This window comes from Callorhinus ursinus, unplaced genomic scaffold (genome assembly GCF_003265705.2).
Source record: "Callorhinus ursinus isolate GAN/ISIS: 27379988/994484 unplaced genomic scaffold, GSC_fseal_2.0 scaffold4, whole genome shotgun sequence".
NCBI classification, from domain to species: Eukaryota; Metazoa; Chordata; class Mammalia; order Carnivora; family Otariidae; genus Callorhinus; species Callorhinus ursinus.
Window position 1 is genome coordinate 94593878 of NW_027397066.1, and position 16128 is coordinate 94610005.

The window sequence follows — 16128 nt, forward strand, 5'->3', positions numbered from 1 at the left end:
AAACTTGTGTTTCTGAAACAAATTTAATCTTGTCACTATGCTGACTGAAAAACTCTGAAAGTCTTCATTTTATGTGCGCTAACTAAACATTTCTTAAACTTGGCTTATGAGATCCTTTAGAAGGTGGCTTCATACCACCTTTCTTGTGCATGCCTGGAAAGGGAGCCCCGCTGTCCCCGGGACATACCATCCTTATACATGCATTGGGTGATCTCCTTCCTAGAATGAGAGATTAGAGAGGCAGTATCTCTCAGTGTTGAGAGCCATCAACTTAAACAGATCTGGAGGGTCTGCTCTGCAATTTGCTATCCACGAGGCCTGGTCAAGTCACCTAAAATTACTAAGCCCGAGCCCCAGTTTCTCATCTATAAGATAGGGACAATAGTATCTGCTCCTCACGGTTGACATGAAGATTATGTGCACTTGCTTATATAAAGTGCTTAGCTCAAGGGCTGGAAGATAGCAGATGGTCAATAAATAGTAGTTATTATTCCATTGCTGCGTCTATTATTTGTGTTGCTCTTCTTACAGGAGGGGAGCTGTTTTTGTCTTTAGTTGCTAACACTTTTTGAAATTCTCAGTGACAATTTTTTTTCCTGAAAGAGTGCTTGATTATTAGAAATAACTGAAAAACATTTTTATTTAATTCTTTTTTTAAAGATTTTATTTATTTTACAGAGGGAGACACAACGAGAGAGGGAGCACAAGCAGGAGCAGACGGAGAAAAGAGAGAAGCAGGCTTCCCGCCGAGCAGGGAGCCGGGATGCGGGGCTTGATCCCAGGACCCTGGGATCAGGACCTGAGCCGAAGAGAGACGCTTAACCAACTGAGCCACCCAGGAGCCCCATTTTTATTTAATTTTTATAAAATGAGTGATCAAGTTTTTTAAGACTATTCTGGCCAAAAGATGTGATTTGATTATAAAATATTGTTCTATTATTCCAGCGTGGGTGATTGACCTTGAAAGCGATTTGAACAGATGAGTTAAAAAAGTGTTTGGAGAAATACCAGCAGCATAAAACAGTTGCATGGTTAGGATGACCATGTAATTAACTATCCAATCACTTTTCAGAATGAAAGAGACATTATTGATAATCATGCCGGGACTAGAGGAATAAACAAAGATTGTCCCTCCCCCTAAAGTGACCTTAATTCAATGGATATTTTTTTCCTGAGGGAGATGCAGTTTTTGGATTGTAGAAAACTAAACATCAATTATTATGCCAATGCCATATAAATATCAAATAATCTATTATTTAACATAAAAACCCCACCCAAGTCAGTCATGGTCCTTTGGATAAAGCCAAATTTACTTTTGTTAGGTTTTGTGATGTATGTGATATATGTAAAACAAAACCCATTAAAATGGTAATTGTCAGATTATCAATTCCTTGAGAATTTAATTTTGATGAGGGAGAAGAGTAATTTGAACAATTTCTTAAATGTGGTAAGGACAAATAGCCCATATGTAAGATATAATATGTCCAGCTGCCAGTAAGCTTCTTTGGGCTATTGACACAATAGAGAGATTTGGGGATTTTCTTTAATATGTGCATGAAGCCAGGAAGACACCTATTAAGTTAAAGGCCTTACTGAGTGTTCCTTGAAAGAAATGAAATGACGGGTATGAAAATACTAAATAAGCATAGTGTTGAAAGGTTGTCATCAACCACTGCAAATATCCGAAAGATGAATCCTCTTTTCTCTTTGACATCTAGTTCCTGATGCTTTTCACAGCTTTTTCCAATAAAGGTGACACAAAGATTGTTTCCCCAGTTTGCTTAGCTGGCAATCAGTAATCTGCACTTCAACATGGATACAAACAAAATGCAAGGAAAGTGCTTTATCTGCTAAAGGAACACATTTCTGAGAGTATTTACCTGCTGAGAATCTCACATGCATTTTTAATAAGATGGTATGGTAAATCTCCTACGTTTTTTTTAAAAATTATTATTATCACTGGCTTTATTGCATGCCCATTAGGTGCTTACTATGTATAGAATACTTTACTAAGCACTAACATTATAAAAGTTTGTAAAGCGGAATTTCCACTGGGAAGATATTTGGTGGTAGCTTTGATTCGTGTAATAGAACATAGCCCAGGCATTAAGACCAGCTTCACAGGAGAAGGACCCAGTCTGTGTTGCCAGAGTTAAATAGACTCAGTGTTTGTATTTGGATTCTTTTTTTCTTATAACTTTGTCTTGCTTTTACCCAGTCTTGATCCTTGGCTCCTATTTCTCAGCTGTAATCCAGGACCTTTGGCCTATGTCACTTTGTAACTTTGTCCTTACATCTTTAACAAGAGCAATCTCATGAATCACATACTAACGGAATGCCACTGGCTTGGGTCTTAATGTGTCCCCAGATGTGCCTCTGGAATCCACTTAGAATCTACTTGAGGAGGGGGCTGATATTTCTGGGAAGGCAATATTACTTAGAACCGCAGAATATCACAGAGATAAACTTGTCACAAATTGGCAAATACACATAAAATCTGTCTAAATATGACAAATTCATTCAAAAACTTTTATTGAGCATGTACAGTACATTACTGAAAATGTGGTAGATAGAACAGTCAAAGGAGCAAAGAAGTTCTTGTTCTCATACTGCTTACGTTCTAATGTATGTGTGGAGAATGGACGGTATATTATACGCATCATAGGTCAAATAGTGAAAAGTATTCTGTAGAAAATTAAAGCAGAACAAGGAGGCTAGGGTACGCCTGGGGGCACTCTTTTTTGTAGGGTAGACACAAAAGTCATCCTGATAAAGGTGTTACTTGTGCAGACTTGTGAGAGGAGCTGAGGATAGATGGGAAAAGAGAGTTCTATGTAAAGAACGTTCCAGCTGCAAAGGCCTTAAGTCAAGAGTGTTCTTGGTGTTATCCAAGAATAAGAAGGGGGGTTAGAGCTCGATAAGTGATAAGGAGAATATAAAGGGAGGGGAGGTTAGAAGAGGCTGATCATGGAAAACCTTTTAGGCCATGCTGAGGATTTTGAACTTTGTTGTGTGAAATGCAGAGCCATCGAGAGTTTATGGCTGATGGGTGGCGTGGTCTGATTTCCATTTTAAAGGATTATACTGGCTGCTATGTGGAGTATGGCCATAAGAAGGACAAAGTTGAAGACCAGGATATTAGTCCTGAAGCTACCAGAATATACAACGTAAGAGATGACAGGGCTTGGATTGCGTGGAAATAGTCAATACGGTGAGCAGCTTTGAATCCTAGAAGTATTTTAAATGTAGAGTTGACAGGATTTGCAGATGTGTGGGCTGTGGGTAATAAGAAGGAAGATTAAGATTGCTTTCACTTATTTTGGCCTGAACAATTGGTAAAAATCAAGTTGTCATTCATTAAGATAGAAAGGACTACTGAAGAAGCAGATGTATGTCTGTGTGTGTGCTAATCATTGCACACTATATGGAAATCAAACAATCTTGCTGTACACCTTAAACTTATAAAGTGATATGTGTCAATTATTTCTTAATAGAACTGGGAAAAAAAAGGGTTTGCTTTCAGACATAATGAACTTGGGATTCTAATTAGATAGCCAAGTCCAGGGTTCGAGTAGATGCTGGGTGTGAGAGTTTGCGGTTCACCCAAAAGTTCAGTGCTAGAGGATAAATTTGGGAGTCAGCAACTAGATGAAATGTAAAGCCCTGAATGTGAATGGTATCACCTTGGAATGAGTGGAGATGGAGAGATTTAAGCCCTGAGTTTGGAGGCATTCTAAGATCAAGAGGATGAGAAGCTAGGCATGCAGCAGGAATGAGGTTGAGAAGAAGTGGCTAGCGAACTGGGCATAAGAAGAAAAAGAAACGGGTATCCTGTGGCAAAATGAAGAATATTTTTCCAGAAGGAAAGAGGGATCACCAGTCTCAGAGTGCTAATAGATGTGGCAATGACCATTAGATGTGGTAGCATGGAGATCAGTGTTAAGTGTGACAAGGGCAGTTGCTGTGGGGTGGCCAGGACAAGGCTCCACTGGGTGGATTCAGCAGCATCCTGGAGGAGAATGAAGGGTGATTTCAAGCATGGACAGTAAAAAGATTGTCTCAGATTTTTTGAGTGCTTAGGATGTCTGGGTATTTCTCCAAGGACTTTATATCCATTAACTTTCTACAAGAAAAGCATGAATATTAGCCACTGTTTATAGACAGGAAAACTTGAGTTAAGAGAAAAGCTAAACAACCTGAATAATAATACATAGTAAGTGGTGGGGATAGGATTTGAAACCCAAGGAGTGTGGATCCAGCAATCTGACTCTTAACCCTTATGTTATGTCAGAAAAATCACTACAGTCAGTTCCATAATTTCTTAATGCAAAGACTACAACAATTAAATGTGCCATTTCATAGGAATAATTTTGATAAAGATACATTCCAGTTTAGATGAAAGCATTAACATTTGACATCTTACAGCTTCCTGCCTTCTTCTTCTGAAAATAAAATAGTAAAACATTTCCAATTTAAATTAGTTAGGGAAGAGGACCAGAAAATACACGGAAAATATTTATTGTATGATTACTGTATGCCATGCACAGCGGATACCAAATAACATGACAAAGTTACTCTTCTACCTAAGATTATAGTCTACTAAAACCAGAACCAATTAACAGTTACAAAACAATGGAATGTTTTGATGGATATGATGGGAGGACAGGCACAGATGCAATGGAAACACCAAGCAGGGGGTCTAAGCTGATGCAGAGCCCAGAGAAGCAAGCATCACTTAAGTTGACATATATGGAATAGATGGACTTATTAGATATTTACTCAGTAAAACTCTCAGTGGGTAGCCTTTCAAAGGTATGTTTAGATTGGGTTCAGCAAACTGTGACCATAGGCCAAATCTGTCTCCCTACCCATTTTTGGTAAAAAGAATTTAATCAGAACATAACCATGAGTTGTTTGTGCACATACAGCTGCTTTCTCACTACAGTAGCAGAGCTTAGTGGCCATTTTACCCGCAAAACAGAAAATGTTTACTATTTAGCTCTTTATAGAAATATTTGCCAGCGTTTGGTATGGATGACCTATTTAATCACATGCATAACTCTACTTATCATTAGAATGAATGAACTTAAAAACTTAAGCTATATTTATAAAGATTTGTCATTTGTTTGATAAAATATTTAAAATAAATTTAGTTTCTCAAATTAAAAATATATGAAAAAACATTAAAAGGTCTAGAAACACTGGCCCAGTTTTTATGAAGCAATCATTGACTATGCTTATTTGCTGTGGCCTCCTTAAGATGGGGCATGAGCTTTCTAGACCATCACAGTCCCTATTGTTCTTTATTTTTCTTATACCTGGCTCCCTATCATTCATTTGTATTACCCTTCTGGACTTTCTAGAAACTTGAGTTTTGACACTTGGACAGTGAATCTAAGATGAAGTGTATCTCTCTAAGCAAAGACTGGTGCAGACAATCGATGGAAGTTCAAAGATTAAAATACAGGCCATTGGCAGAGGTCTTGGCACATGTAAATGAATCTTCTTTTAAATATATTTTAACAAAGTTAGGCCCTCATCAATTTATTTTCGGTCTCAGAGAATTACAGAGACCAAGATTGAAGCTTCTTGCCCCAGAACAAAGGAAACACAGTAGTTTCCTAGGAAGGAAAGAGAAAGAAGTTTTGTTGGATCCCAAGTTTTATGGAAATAGGAAAATATTGTGCCGGTGAAAAATAATATAGAAAGCAGGCAAGAACATGTCTAGACTTAGTTTTACTTGAATAAAGACTGTAGTTCTCATGGCCAGTATTGTCTTTGTAATTTACTATTGTCTATTATATTGTTCCTCTGTTTCCTTGTAGTTATGTCAGAAAAAGAAGGGTAAGGAGGTGACAAGGAAATCATACTCTTTTTCATAAAGGACCTAGAGAAAGTGTTCATCTGGGAGAAGAATTGTTGCAGAGAAGGAAGCAGAAAGATGTGGGCCAAATGAAGGGGGTAAGGGGGTCAACATGAGGTTTTAATCATTGTAGGAGGCTCTACATGGCATGATACATGATCAACACCAAGAATAATATTTTGCTGACTCCAATCCTTAGCGGGCTCCTTATAACCCCTTCTGGGTAGGTAGAGAGGTCCCAGAGTGTAGGCTGAGAGTTAAATGATCCCAGCTGTGAAGACTATAGAGCAGCAGGACATTGTTCTTATATTTTGTGAAGCCAAATGTTTGACATTTCAGTTGTATCATCTGAAGAAAATCCAATTCTTCCCTCAAACACAATGCAAGTAAATGGATATCCTCTCCTATCTCTAAATTGTAAATTCAAGTAATGGATAAAGACACAAGTTGCCAGAATTTGTTCAGTGCCTGGAATCAGGAATTAATTTTCTTTTAGAAAATGTAAATATTGGCTAATTGGGGAAGAAAGGGAAAATATGTAAGTCAAGTTCTATTTTGTTAAACTCAAAATAGGTCCATGTGTAAATTTTTCAGAATTGCTCTATTCCTTGTGACCTAGCTGAAGTGTTAGTACAGGTTTACTTGAACACTCTTCAAGAAGATATAGTTACTTTTTCTTTGTTAATGAATTTTTAAGATGCTCCATGATTCTTTCTGATTTCTTGCCTTTTTGTCCCCTTCTCCTTTTGTTCTGTCTTCTCATCGTTTTCTTATTTTTTTTTTTTAAATCTCTTTGTTTAAGAAAGTAGACACTGGTAAAGGGAATAATTTGGCAAATTAGTTGGTAGAACAAGAAGTTAGTGAGAAAAGACAACTCTGGTTCTTTTCTCTTCGTTTTATCTTTTGTAGTAGTTCTACCTTACGAAAGTACCAATACTGAATGCTTTTGACTTACAAAAATAGGCAAATTCATATGGTTCAGCCTACGCCAAATTTCATCACATCACTCCTCTACCCAAGACACTTTCCACTGCTTCCCATTGCTGACAATGTTGTCTTCCAGCTCCATAACCTGGACTTTCAAGAGGTTTCACAGTCTGGGCACCACATTTTCTACCACACATTCTCTCATCCAATCAAGTTGACCCAACTCAAGACCAACTTTCTTAGAAGACTTCACAGCTTGATGTAGCAACCCATTATCCGTCCTTCCCCTATCACTTGGCGCTGTCATGTATATGTAGGCTGTGGCGTACAATGTGTAATTAAAGGTGGGCTGAGTTTTTGATGTTGCAGGGCTCTGTAAAATGTTATTCCGGCCCCAGAATAAATTGAAATCTGCTTATGAACAGAACCCATGTCTTAAGCATTTTGTAGCTTTCCATCCCTTCTAATATCTTAGACCTCAGTTTGTACTTGATTACTATTAAAAAAAAAAAAAAAACTTTTTTTTTAGATTTTTTTTTTTTTTTTTGGTGGTAGTTTGCTCCAGACTGAGAATTCTGGAGATTTGAAAAGTACCGGAAGGTACTTTTACAACTTAATGGTTTTTGTATACTTTAGGAGAAGATCATTTAAAGTTGCTGTACTTTGTTAGAATCTGGATTCCAAACCTAAAATTTAGTTGTTTTCATTCAGTGATCTGAAGCTCAAGGAAATCGTGGTCAAGGGTGTCAGAAGCAAACTTAGGTTTGCAAGAGCATCTCAGCCAGTGTACGAGCAAAAGAGCCCCTTTGGAAAAAAAAAATCTGCAAACCGTCTGAAAGAAGAAAATCAAACCACACCTCACACAGACACTAAACTCAGGGGAAAGAGATTCTGTGGGGAAGTTAATTTTAGGCATCCCGTGGACTGATTTTTCGGCACGCGCCAGCAGGGCTGGTACAACGGGTGGAGGGCTGCTGTGTGGCAGGTGGGGACTGCTGTGGAGCTGGCAGGGGTCCCAGCGTGTGACTGGCAGGGGCCGTCTTTCGGCAGCTGGGAGCACCAGGAGGCAGCTGCGGTGAGCCTGCGGCTGGCAGGAAGCCGGTCATGCATCTGGCAGGGGACTCTGGGCGGCAGTAACCTGGTCGGAGCTTCTGTCAGCCATTCAAACCAGGCGTCGACCCTGCTTAAGTTCTCTGAGAGCGCAAGGGTTGACACCACGCCATTCTAAAAACAGCCAGCCGCCTGCGCTGGCAAAAGAGAACGTGTCGTGTCTGCGTAGAATGACCTTCTCCATGAATACCCGTAACTGCCTGTTGTGTCGCTACTTCGTTTTCCTTCATGGAAAATGGAAGCCGTAGCAGCGTAAGAACATCTGAACCGATATAGACTCAAATCCATTCCTGTAAAGGCCTAATTAATGGTAAAGTCTTGACCAGCAATAAGCTAGGAAAGCATCTGGTTCTTTTCACCAGACTTAAGGACCGCAATGCTCAAAGGTAACTTTGATTTTTATAGAAACAAGGCTGTAATCTAATATTAAAGAAAGGTCACCTTTGCTGACAATCTACATTTGTGCTTTGCAGTTGTTTTAATCCAAAGTGCATGCAAATGAAAGAATGTTAGGACAGCTGAGGTTAGCATTGGGTGGCCCTGGGACACACACACACACACACACACACACACACTCCTGAATGGACCCAATTGACTTACAAAATGATGTTATGTGAGAAAGGAAGATTCAAATCAGTAGTACTGTATAAAAGCTGAACGAAAGCATAGTTTGAGAATTCTTTGCCTTTGTTGTGCTTGCTACTACATCTACGTGAAATTAATTTTGGGCATTTACTTGTAGCAATATGGTATGGATTAGTAATCCTCATGTTGAGGGTTATGGCTTCTACAAGAGTCGTAAGACAGTCCAAAGGGTTTAAGGCCATGAAAACTGTTAACGTAGAGAACAGCACCAGCCCTGTTTTCAAAAGAATAATCTTCTTTCCCCCACATCTCCCTTCTTTCACCATTTCCCTAGATTTTTTGATGTATTTGGTATTACCTCAACACTTCCACCAAAATTTCAAGCTATCTCTTTTTTGAAACCATTCAACTCCAAGTTTAACAGCAAGAAACTTCTGATGTAGTTTAGAGGTAAAATAAAGGTTTTGATGGGTGGAAACGAAGGGGACATTTTGCGGAAGAGAATCTCTTTCACATCCCTGGCTTTGCTGGCAATTGGAGTCATTTAGAAAAAGTCACCTGCTTGTGTTTCAATTTATTCCCCAAGAGAAAGGTGGTTAATCTAATGTAATATCCCTCTATTATAGTCTTAAAAACTGATAATATCCAAAATCATAATGTGCACATTGTTGTGAGGTTCTTAAAATTTCTAGAAATTTTAGGGGCACCTGGGTGGCACAGTCGGTTTAAGCATCTGACTCTTGATTTCGGCTCAGGTCATGATCTCAGGGTCGTGGGATTGAGCCCCGTGTCAGGCTCCACGCTGAGTGTGGAGTTGCTTGGGATTCTCTCTCTCTCCCTGTTCCTCTGCCTGTCCTCCCCACCCCCACTGGTTTGCTTTCCCCCTCTCGCTCTCTGTCTTAAAAAAAAAATTAAAAACAAACAAACAAAAAAACCCCACCTAGTAAATGATGTATAGCTAGAAGCTTTCCATTGCTTTCAACTTAATCTAGCATTTTTATCAGTGTCACTTACATATTAAATATATGAATTTATTTATTTTAGTTTATATATACCAATTCTTTCTGTCCATGATAGAACGATATTGCAAGCAACATGAAAACATTTCCCAGATGTTTACTGCTAATAGTAATTTTTTAAATGCCATTTTGTTTTCTTCTGTGTCTGAGGAAGTCCTAAGCAATGCTTACTACTGAATGTTACTTCGTAATATTACAAGACATTTTTTCCTCTTCTAACTTTAAAGATAGCAGCTTCCCAATTCCTTTGGAGAAAGAAATGGCTCTCTGAAACTAGGTTGTAAATATGAAACAAGTCCTTAGGTATCTTTTTAGACAAATAAGTTAGAAAAAAATACATCCATTGTTTGGATTTGGATTATGTAGACTCTCATGAGTCTACTTTTTGTACAAAATATAGGTAAAACTCTTTTTATTTGAACTCAGAATCAGGATCATAAAGGACTTCATGAGAACAAGTGACTGTCAAGAGCTCATGACTTGGGGCTAGAAGTGTTGGACTGAAAATCCTGCTCACCTTCTTACCTTCTTTACCCTGAGAATTCTTAACTTCATCTTTCTAAGACACTTTCCTTCATTGACAAAATGGAGGCAATAGTCGAAGGCCCACCACAGGATTATTGTGAGGATTCAATGTGTACTTTATGGAAGGACTTGGTCTAGAACCTCCCACACAATGGCACAAGAAAGGACTGACCAGCAGCCCTGGGAACTGAATCCTTTTGCCCTCGGCCTGTTCCTCATACCTGCATGACAGTACCTGGCTTTCAGCTGTAGGAATGCCAGTGTCATTCTTCTCAGCTGATGTGGACTGCTCTTTGGTGTTCCTGGAAGTAAAAGTGTCTATGGAGGCAATTCTCTGAAAAACAAAATGAAAGTGAGCAAATCAACAAAAATCACAACAGATATAAAAAATTTATGGAAAAAATAAAAACTGTTACTATTGGTCTGTTTTGTTTGCTAGGATATTTACACCTAAATTTCATAAAGATGGCTTAGACTGTCTATACTCAAAAATATTAACTGGCCTTCCCTGAGGCAAATTATACATTTCTTACGGATTCTGTTACAATTAAAAAAAAATCTATTGAGTTTCTTCTGCATCCCATGCCCTGTGCTGTGTGTTGGGCATTCAGCAGGGAAAAAAAAAAAAAAAGTATGTTATAGGATGCTAAGGCCCGTCTCTTGGTGTCCTGCAGCTTACAGTGAAGTGGTAGAGTCAGATGTGAATCATGTAATTATGAATGTGACAAGTGTGGGGAAGGGGCAATGTTAGGTAAGAGGCGAACAGAATGAGGAAATACACCATGATCCATTCTGGTCATAAATTCTCTCTAGAGTAGATAATATAGGACTTGAACCCTAATAAAGAGATCGGTGGCATCAGAGATAGGTAGTTTTCTTTACTGGTAATGTATTTTTGCTGGGTCTTTATCATCAAGAATTGCTTTTTTTTCAATTTATCAATGTTATAGATATAAAGTACTGAGTCCTTTTTTTCCCCCCTTTGCTAAACATAACTTAATAATAACTGTGATTTAGTGAATATTTGCTATTGGCCAATAACGTTGTAGGGGCTTCCCAGGATTTTAATACAATTCTGTGAAGCATTATTCCCATTTAGTAGTTACAGAAATTATGAGAGACATAGAATTGAAGTAACATTTCTGACGTCACCCAGGCAGAAAATGCTGGAGTTGAGATGTGTGCACAAGCCTGGTGTCTCCATCACTGACAAGCTTTGTAACCCTCAGGACAACACAACCCCACCCCGGTCAGAGCAAGCATGTTCATCAGCATGAGGCTGGTATTTGCATTTGCTATTCTTTAAAATATGTCCACACACCTTTTATAGTGCATCTAATCAAGATCTGAATGAAATAGAGATTTTTAGGCAGTCAGATGAAACCAAGGGTTGAGTTGGTCGCTGAATTAAAAAGATGAGAACGTGAGCTAGACAAGTGATCTTTGATAGATTCACTGATAAACCCAAGTGCCTGGAACGGGGCCTGGCACTAAAACTATGTTCATATTTGTTGAATTAAACAATGACAAATGAGAAAAATTAGTCAAAAACAAAAGAATCACATTTATTGATGGGAGGAGAATAGTGGTGGTGCTTCTTTGTATCGGGAGTTAACTTCTCTCAAATGCTTTTGAATCAGGTGAGGTATATTATCAGACCACTTTAACTGCTGAAGTTGCCAATTTAGAAATTATTTAAAGCCCTGATAAAAAATTCTAATTTGTCAATAGCTGATGAAGGATAATGGGAAGACGAGTTGCTAGATATGTAGTGGAGTGGGTTTATTTTATAAGGTAAATAAGTATGAGGATGAAATGGAAGGTTGTGTCTACATAGATGAAACGACAATAATTTTCTGGATAAAGGGATAGTTTTATGGGAATACTCTATTAATACTGAAATAGTTTATTTTTTATACCTCTTTCTCAGCATAAAGTATTTGAGGGCCTATGGAGGCTGCCAAGAGGGTTGAAGAACTCCAAACAGTAGAGTCAGTATGTAAAACTAGTTAGAAATGTAAAGATATTCTTGCAAAATCAAGATATTACCATATTTAAAGGAAATGATCAATGACCAGTAGAAAGCATGATGATACAAGATTGCTGTTTGTTTTTATTCCCTCACTTATTCATTCAACAAATACTTACTTGTGTTTTCCCAGTATGTGCCACACAGATTCAGGTCCTTGAAATAGATCACTAAACAAAATAGACAAAGAACTCTGCCCTTAGGGAGCACATATTCTAAAAGAGGGAGACTATATCTAATAGAAATGATACATAAGCAAGTTAAATAAAATTTAAAATTGGTAAGTGTTGTAGAACAAAGAAAAAAGAGAGCAGGGTAAGGAGTATTGGGAAGGGGGGCAGTTATAATTCAGAGAGTGTGACAGGATAGAGCTTGGGATAGGTCTTTTGAGAAGGTGACATTTTAAGAAAAACAAAGGCAGTGGGGGAGTTAGACATGAACATGGCTGTGAAGAACATTCTAGCAATAGGAACAGACAATGCAAAGATCTTGAGGCAAGGAGCATGCCTACAATGTTTGAGATGCAACAGGAGGCACCTGAATGAGGCAGAGAGTAGTGGCAGGTGGGGTGGGGAAGGATCCAGACCGTGAAGGGCCTTGTGACACTGCAAGGCTGTGGCTCTTATTGGAAGTGGAATGGGGAGACATTTGAAGGTCTCGCCCGGAGTGATGGCATGAGGTGACCCACATTTTTAAAAGATTGTTCTGCAGGGGTGGCACTAGTGGAAAAGGGAGACCTGTTAGGACAAGGAGTTTTCCAGGTGGGAGAGGATGGTGACTTGGACAAGGGCGGGTATAGTGGACTTGGTGAGAAATGATCAGATTCTGGACATATTTTGATTTGCTGATAAATTAGTTGTGGGAATTAACAGGAAGAAAGATTACTTTACCAGAATTGACTTTAAACTCCAGTTGTGAAGCTGAAGTTTGGTAAGCATGAAATATTAAACTAGCATGACTACCTTACCTTGGCAAAGAATTTTTATTTAAATGGAACTGTTTCATATGACGTAATCCCAAATCATTTACTTAACCAATTCCTTTTTTTTTTTAAGTAGGCTCCCTGCCCAGCGCAGAGCTTAATGCGGGGCTCAAACTCACAACCGTGAGATCAAGACCTGAGCTGGGATCAAAAGACGCTCAACCCAATGAGCCACCCAGGACCCCCACCGGTGCCTTTTTATTTTTTTTAACACTTCAAGTATATGAGGTTAGGTAGAGTAAGCCCATGATTTAAATTGGTTGTACATTAGCGTCACTTGGAAAACTTTAAAAAACTATCAGATGCCGGGTGCTGCCCCAGAACAATTAACTGAGACTCTCGGAAGGTGGTGTCTGGGTATGGATATTTTTTAGTTTAAGAGTTGCCTGGGTGATTTTTTTTTTTTTCTGTTTCTATGGAGGCTGGCCTTCCTTTTTTTATTTTATTTTTTTAAAATTTTTTATTGTTATCTTAATCACCATGCATTACATCATTAGTTTTTGATGTAGTGTTCCATGACTCATTGTTTGTGTATAACACCATGCAGAACGTGCCCTCTTTAATACCCATCACCTGCCTGGGCGATTCTAATATATAACAGGGTTGGGAACCCTGAAACATTGCCTGCTTGTACTAGGTCAGGGGGAATAGTGCCTCCCAAAAAGAAAGAAGTTCATAATTTGATTCTTGATATTCATATTTGATCTTGATAATGATTTTATTTCTTCCTGGATAATTTAGAGACAAAGACCCAAGCACCAAAAAAATTTTTGGCCGAATAAGGGAGGCCACGTAGGATAGCTTTTTAGCTAGAACTCACAGAAATTAGCACTTGATCTCAGGAGATACACACATTATTTCTGAAAGCAGTTACTGATGCCAAGCCTAGAGTGAGGAAGGAAGCCATGTTAATCACGGGGGTTTCAGGTCCATTAGAAACACCAGAGAGGGAGAGAAATTCCTTTTGCCAAATGAAAAATGTCAAAAAATCAGCAGGGTAAAAAAGAATTGGATTTTCATGTTTCTAAGAAGGGGAAAAAGAGAAGTAAAATGGAGACTAAAACATGCCAGCTGATTCTCCTAAATAAGTCAATTTAGTGTGTGTCCATCAGCAGTTCAAAAATATATTACTCTGTTTAATTGACCATATCTTTAAAATAAAAATATGTACTTCACCTAAGTCATGTCTTCTCTCTATCCGCCATTCCAAACTACAGATCTAGGATTGGTAAACCCCGAATCTGTCCTTACCTGCTGATTCAAGCCACTGAATTCAGATTCCGTCCGTTCTTTTCTGCTATTGTTTCCCCATCTGTCGGCTCACTGGCAATGTTAAAAGATGCTGTGAGGTCGCATTTGAAATATTTTTCAGAACATGAATTTTCCTCACTAGAGTATATGGAATATATGCTTTAAATAACACACCTATCATACAAATAAGTTAAATCTTTCATATGAACGTGTAATGAGGCTTGATAGCTCAGAATTACACTGAGAATTTTGAGTTTTTAATTATGAGCATACCTAATCAAACGGAATCAATGTTTTCTAACAAAGTTAGTTATAAGAAAATCGTTGTAAAAACAACCATTATTTATTACTATCTTTGAGGGAAAAAACAATCAAGATGAGTTTATATATATCCTGTATAAAGTAATATGAATGCACATCGTGTGAATACACAATGATGCACACAATAACACACTGAAATACCTGAAAACTTTAATCATGGAAGGGCATTACGTGGCATTTGGCCCCAGTACAGTTGGCACATTGGACAATACAATGCATAATATGCGTGCTGAAAGATAGAACCCTCTCTGCCATGGAGATGTCCTGGCTGCCCCAGGCCGCTCCTTTTGCTGTACTGCTTGTATTCCTGAGCACCTAATAAGTCATTTTTGGTTTTTGAACTTCTGTTTCCTTTCTCCCTTTTTATATGGAATAATATGAAAACAAAATTGCAGCATTTCACATCACACCATGGTATCTAATACTATTCCAAGTATTGCCATACTTAGCATAAGGTTTTATTCAAGCAGAAATTCTCCATGCTTTAAATATTAGGCTTTATTACATATATAGATCTGGAGACAACAGCTGATTTAACTTAAATTGTGGTTTCTTGGTCAGATGCTCAGCTTTGAATTCCCGTGCTGCCACTTACTTAGCCTCACTATGCCTTAAGTTCATCACCTGTAAGATTGGGAGAGTAATAGTGCTTATGTATGAGATTATTGTGAGAAGTAATTGAGTTTATATATGTAAAACACTTAGAGTAGTGCATGACACAGAGTAAGTGCTGTGTGGCTATGTGTTGTTACCAACATATTTGTTATGATCAGTGTTATTAGTATGGTACTATGTAATGTGATTCCCAAAGACAGAAGTTCCTTTGGTATTTAATAACAAAAGGAAACGAGTTAATTTAATTTTCGAAAAGCTTTACTGTAGATGATATTGAATATCACCCCTTTAAGATCTAAAGAAATTAGGCATGGCCTAGGAAAAAGAAAACACGCAGTAAGTAAACACATGTAAAGAATGTTCTATGGGTTGAACACACAGATTTGACCCACACTATATATTTTGAATACCTATCAAAATCCTTCAGAGTCTGGTTCTTGGAATGTGGTGTGTGTAGTTCATTGACAATAGTAGGTAGTGTTTCTCACTAAAGAAGTACAAAGATAATTTGAAATGCATTGCCAGAAGTGTTCATAGAATGAAATTCATAAATAAAAATGAGAAGTATTTTCAGAGTTCTTCATTTACTTCATATAGGAGATTTAGCTTCGATAACATGTATGATAGTCAATACGGAAAGCTCCAGTTCATACTGAGATTCAAAATCTTTTTTATAATTTTAATTAAAATTCAAAGGAGCCCAGTGAATTATACCATTAACCTTTCACCACTAGAATTCAAGGATCACGTTTTAGGTCGATGTGAATCACGAGTTTGTTAGTCTCATTGGGATGTCCATCTGTACACCTCTGAAGCCAGGAGTGGGATTCTTAAATCGTCCTACACTTGGTGGTCTTTAACTAAAGAAAAGGGGGCAACAGGGGTTTCAGGTCAGGATTGC

The 16128-nt window shown here is 38.1% G+C and overlaps 1 protein-coding gene across 3 annotated transcripts in view; it reads left to right on the plus strand.

Annotated features, from left to right (window-relative positions):
- Window positions 1-4441, plus strand: part of UGT8 (UDP glycosyltransferase 8) — a 129360-nt gene extending 124919 nt beyond the window's left edge. For all 3 annotated transcript variants that reach the window (XR_012378010.1, XR_012378011.1, XM_073892175.1), the window contains one exon: window positions 679-4441. Coding sequence is in view for 1 of the 3 variants with exons in the window: in XM_073892175.1 (XP_073748276.1) it covers window positions 679-680 (2 nt within the window). In the remaining 2 variants the exon portion in view is untranslated. The remainder of the gene's footprint in view (window positions 1-678) is intronic.
- The last annotated feature ends 11687 nt before the right edge of the window (window positions 4442-16128 follow it).